Here is a 6,043-nt window from a genome sequence, read left to right on the forward strand (position 1 = left end):
GGTGATGTGTTGGTGATCCTACAATGTGATTTCCTGGATTTTTCCTGTCTGTCTATCTATCTATCTATCTATATATATATATATATATATATATATATATATATATATATATATATATATATCTAATGAAAGTACATTGTAATGAATTATTATTGATGAATAAAAAAAAATAACCCAAATAAAATATGTTAATTTAACTACAATTGATCATTTTGTGTTTTACAGACTGTCCATAATGGAGAATGTGTGCCGGAGACCACCAAGCTTCAGCAAAGAGAGAGGTCTGAGTTTGCAGTGAAGGAACTTGGTGCTGACCCTGCCAGTCTGAAGGCTTTGAATGTTAAAAATGGTACAAACCGTCCTCCCATTGAACCGTTCCTTCTCCCTGACATGACTCTCCATCCACTGGGTCAGCGTACCAGGAGTCGTCCTCCTACAAAAACAGGAAAAATGAGGAAGATGTTTGGCTGGGGTGACTTCCATTGCAATGTAAGAACTGCTTCCATGGACCTGCTAATTAAGGGGAAGATTGTTGATCACGGAAATGGTACGTTCAGCGTTAACTTCCTGTGCAACACTAGCGGACAGGGCAACGTTTCTGTGGAACTGGCCCCGCCCACTAAAATAGTAGAGTTTGGTTTGACCCAAGAGCTTACAGAGAAATCGGTGGAGTCCAAGCTATTCAACTGCAGAATTGAGTCAGAGAAGGTGGAGCAAAGCAGTAGGGGCCCATGGTGCAGAAACAACCCTTCAAAAAGCTGTGAAAGCCAGCAGACTCACAGCCACATCTCATGGCTCTGTGCCAAACCATTCAAAGTCATCTGCGTCTACGTCTCTTTCTACAGCATGGACTACAAGCTTCTGCAGAAAGTCTGCCCAGACTACAACTATCACAGTGACGCTCCTTACTTTCCTTCCGGATGATTGTGAAGCTGTAGCATATGACACGTGGCACTAATCTGTGCACTCTTGAAAATGAAGGTGCCCAAAAGGGTTAATCAGAGTAATGTCATAGAGGAACGAAAAAGAAAAAGAATGTTTTTTTTTTGTAACTGAGATAATGTAAAGGTTCTATATAATTTAAACATCTTTCCTGGAACCATCAGAAAGCAGCCTGAACATCAGAGCCTAGAAGAATTTAAGAGCCTTATTATTGTAGTTTGGCTCAGCATACAGATGGCCTGCAAATGAATGTTGCATTCAGTTAAATTTTAAAGTACGATTGATTTGCAGACATCTGTGGACATGTTGAGACAATATTGATAATATTTGGGGCAAGATTGAGACTTGTTTGGGACATGATGGACACTTGCTGGGACAAGACTAAGACTTGGCAAGACAAGAACAACATGTTGGGGCAAGATTGACTTATTGAGACAATCTTAAGAGAAGATTGAGACTTACTGAGAGACTTGGGACAAGATTGACACTTAATGAGTGACCACTGAGACATAGGACAAGACTAAGACTTTTGGGACAAGATTGAGACTTCTTGGGGCTAGATTGACACTTAATGAATGACCACTGAGACATAGGACATGACTGAGACTTGTTGAGGCAATTGATATTTGTTACAGCAAGATTGAGACTTGTTGGGTCAGGATTGACACATGGGACATGATTGACACTTACTGTGACATGATTGAGACTTGTTGAGACAAGAGTAGGACTTGTTGAGACTAGATTGACACTTAATGAGTGACCACTGAGACATAGGACATGACTGAGACTTATTGAGGCAATTGATATTTGTTACAGCAAGATTGAGACTTGTTGGGTCAGGATTGACACATGGGACATGAGTGAGACTTGCTGGGACATGAGTGAGACTTGCTGGGACATGAGTGAGACTTGTTGAGACAAGAGTGAGACTTGGGACTAAATTGACACTTAATGAGTGACCACTGAGACATAGGACATGACTGAAACAAGAAGATTGATACTTGTTATGGCAAGATTGAGACTTGTTGGGACAGGACTAACACATTGGACAAGAGTGACACTTGTTGGGACAAGATTGACACTTAACACAAGATTGACTTGTTTGAGTTGTGTTTAGAGACTATTGACATTTGTTGCAGCAAAATTGAGACTTGTTCAGACAAGATTGAGACTTGTTCAGACAAGATTGAGACTGGTTGGGACAAGATTGAGAATTATTGGGACAAGACTGAAATTTGTTAAGGTATGGACTGTAGATCATGAAACTACTACATCTTATAAACTATTGTAAAACAGCATTTCTTAAGAAGGTATCTCGACCACAGAGTGATCTACCCTCATTTCATCTCCATGTACAGATGTCCTTAATAGAGAGGTTGCATCCCTTTTGTCTACACTTTGTAGTAGCACTGATTTCCAGATGAATGTAGGTGGACCTACAGTTACTGACGTGGACCAGTGTCATCCAAGGTTGACTTGAAAAGAAAGAAAATACAATATGCAGATGCCACAGTTTAAATAGAGCTTCAGTCATGTCCTGTGCATTGATGGTGTGGTCTTTAGTGTAGAGTGTAGACTAAATAATTCAGTAGCAGTCTGAATTGAGAGCCTCAGTTGTGGAAGTCACAGAGGAAAGCAAGAAGCCATGTCTCAAAGCTTAGCTTGTGTTTCTTGGCTGTTACTTCACCGAAGGCTGCCTCACTATGTAGGATTGTTCAAATATGACCTAGATGTGCTCTTTTTTCATTGGAGAACTCCAATAAAATACTGGATCTACAAGATCTCCAGTCACCCACAATCCTTTATGTGCCTCACCAGACTTTTGTGATGGGATGCAGCTGCAGGAGAATATGTAATTGTGTTGTATATGTATATGTATATATATATATGTAATTAGCCCATTAACAGTTTAATGTGGTGTTGGAGTCTAGTGTGGTCCTGCACTGTAATTTTGCCCATTTGAGAATCACATGTACAGAAATCCACAAATATAAACTTTGGGGACAAGCTGCCAGGCATGTCCAGTGCTGATTCAGTCAACATTTGACTCAAGTCCCCATCTCTGCAGTCAAACAGAGGTAGGAATCTGTGTATCCTAATAAACTCTCAGATCCTGTTTACATCTGAATTGTATCCTGACCACATTTTAGCCACATGCCTGGTAATCAAATGCATCCCTGGTTGGTCAGACTGAAATTCGTTTGCTGTGGAAGACGGAATATGCTAATTCGCTCATCGCCCAGCAATTATTACTGGTGATTTGGTTGTATTGGGAGGAGTCTTGGAAAGACAGATGCATTTACATTGCTATAACATAGCTAAATGTGTCTTAGACCACCTGATGGGATTTGTATCTGGGGTAAAAGATTATTTATGTGCCTCGGCCTCATCCAAATATAATCCTGATGGTCAAGACGCATGAAGTGACCAGATGTAAAAGGGGTCTCAGTGTAAGATTTGACATTTGTCTCAACATTCTGTAGCTATGTAGCATGTAGAGGTGGCTATGAAAGGAAACGTTCATAGTCAAAGCAATCTATGTGTGGTTTGACTCCTCATACAGATGACATACAAATGAAGGCTGTATTCTGTTATGCTATGGGTGGACTTTCTGGTTCTAGACTTGCAGGCACATTGGATAATCTGTACAGCTTAAGGAACAGTAAAAATAAATTCAGTTCAATTCAGGTCAAATTTATTTCTTTTGGCCTTTTAGAACGAATCTTGTCACAAAGCAGCTACAGAGATCCAGGTCCGAGCCCCAGGTCCAAGCCAGTGGCACGGAAAAACTCCCTCAGATTGAAACCAAGACTCTAATGGGAAACCCATCCTCCTCTGGTTGACTAAGCTATTTGCAAAGTTCTACATACCTTTCGAGCTCTGAAAACTGCAGTGTCAATCATGTGTCAGATCAGTAGGACATTAATGAACTCATTTGCAGTGAGATCTGCTTTTATATTATGGTATTTTTTTGTTGTAAAGGGAATTAATGAAGGTAATTTCATTTTCCAATTTCACTTGTCTCGTGACATGCTGTTGAAAGCAATTAAAACCTGACATTAATCAGACTTCGAGAGATTGAGATGGAAAAAAACAAAGATCTTCGAATCTCATTAAAGCATTAATACCATCTTTATCTTTCCTTTTTTCAATTTGTCAAATGTTTTCCTTTTCCTCCCAATGTACTTGGTACAGCCAATTAACCCACCTGTTCGTAGCTCGCCCTAGCACTAGCAACACACGTCTCCTCCGATACATCTGAAGCCAACACAAAGCTAACACTTTCCTGTGCCAGGGAACATCACTTAAGTGATGAGTGGAGCGAGAGCGCCATCTACCCACCCGGAGAGAGGGCCCGGCCGATTCTGCTGTGAAACCTTATTTTGGCTGAAGCGAGCTCAGCAAGCATTCAGGCTAGGCTATCATTGCTGTCACCAATTTCAGTGTGGTTAGTACATGCAAGCTTGAGCCGAGGTCGGGCTGAGCTTCAAGTATGGTTCGGCTCGACCCACCATCCCTCAAAATCCACAGAAGTCGAGCGTCCAGGCTTTTTTCTGTCCTGCACCAAAGTGGTGGAACGAGCTTCCCCTGGGTGTCCGAACAGCAGAGTCCAACACTCGCTGTCTTCAAACCCAGACTGAAGACCCTCCTTTACTTGGGAGTACTTGAGCGAATAGCAGAGTATTATGGTCTCCTTACTGACTTGTGTTTAGTAGAGTCTAAGATTAGAGGTATCATTGAATTTTTAGTCTATTCAAACTAGAGGTTTTTCTTGGGTAAATAGCAAAGCACTTTTGTAAGTTGCTCTGGATAAGAGCGTCTGCTAAATGCCTTAAATATAAATAAATATAAATGAAAATCTTCCTTTATTTGATTCAGAAATGTATCGAAAAGCTACATAAGCAAGTTAGTAAAATAGAAAAACCTAAACTACTTTCACACACATACTTCTCCTAGCATTCTGTAATAAACACTTATTTAAACACTTGCTATGCAGAGAAATCACAGTTTAGCTACTCCAGCATGTGCGCCCCCTATTGATTGAAAATTCAGGTCATCTGCGTCTGTAACTCCGCCTCAACTGGGGATAACATTGAAGATTTTGTCCTCTATTACATGACCTTCTGAATGTGAATGCTCTTGTTGGTTACTGCAACAACGTAGCAAGCAGAGAAGCCTGTGACTGGCTCTGTTCTCGCCTGGTCACTCATCGCTAAGCTCCGCCTTCGCACCATCTAATGTGAGTGGGAGAGACACCCTCTGGTTTTGGGAGTGGGTGGACTCGATAAGCTAAAACTGGAAATACGTTATCTTCACATCACCCCACCCCTCCGTGGCCCTCCGTAAGGTCTAAACACGCGTCTCCTCCGATACATGCAAAGCCAGCTTCCGGGCAGCATCTCCAGGCCACTGCACCAGCTAACACAGCTAATGTTAGAGGGGAGCGAGAGCGCCATCTACCTACCTGGAGACCCACCCACAGCTGACTATGCTCTCCCGGACACAATGCAGTGTGGCTCAGGATTCCAGCTTAGACTGGGGCCACAGCGTTAGTGTTAGCGTTAGCGTTAGCGTTAGACTGCGTGTGACTTGTACGCAGTCCTGGCTCAGCGATTAGAGCACTGGTCTATTGTTCGCAGGGTGGTGGGTTCGATACCTGGGCTCAGCAAGCTGCCAGTGCCGCCTACAGCAAGTCAAACCATGTTCTAATCCACACTAATGAAGATCTGGACGCACTGGAGCGCGCCGACAGGTGCCTTTTGTCGTGAGATTGGTGACAGCCTAAGTCCAGTGTTTGTTAGCGACATTAGCCTAGCCATCAGATAACCTCAACTAAAGAAGCAAAACCTCCGATTTCAAACCCGTCTCGGCTTATCGACTGCTTCTGGGGTCGGTGATCAGTCATGTTCGCTTGACTTTTCCACAGACTTTGCCTTTAATGGCTAACTCACACACATTGGTGTCATTAAATTTCCAGTCATTTTTTAAAGACAGCAGGTGTTTCATCTGTGTTATTTTTTTTTATTTTTTTGATCCAACCTTTCGCACCTTTCCTTTTCACGTGGACAGTTTCACACCTAACACACTCCAGCACACACTT

General features: G+C 42.2%; 1 protein-coding gene across 1 annotated transcript in view; it reads left to right on the forward strand.

The window, feature by feature from the left end:
- Positions 1–924, forward strand: part of LOC140557320 (neurexophilin-1) — a 1,187-nt gene extending 263 nt beyond the window's left edge. The window contains exon 2 of the mRNA XM_072681687.1: positions 226–924. Coding sequence (XP_072537788.1) covers positions 226–924 — 699 coding nt within the window. The remainder of the gene's footprint in view (positions 1–225) is intronic.
- The last annotated feature ends 5,119 nt before the right edge of the window (positions 925–6,043 follow it).

This window comes from Salminus brasiliensis, chromosome 1 (genome assembly GCF_030463535.1).
Source record: "Salminus brasiliensis chromosome 1, fSalBra1.hap2, whole genome shotgun sequence".
Lineage (NCBI taxonomy): Eukaryota > Metazoa > Chordata > Actinopteri > Characiformes > Bryconidae > Salminus > Salminus brasiliensis.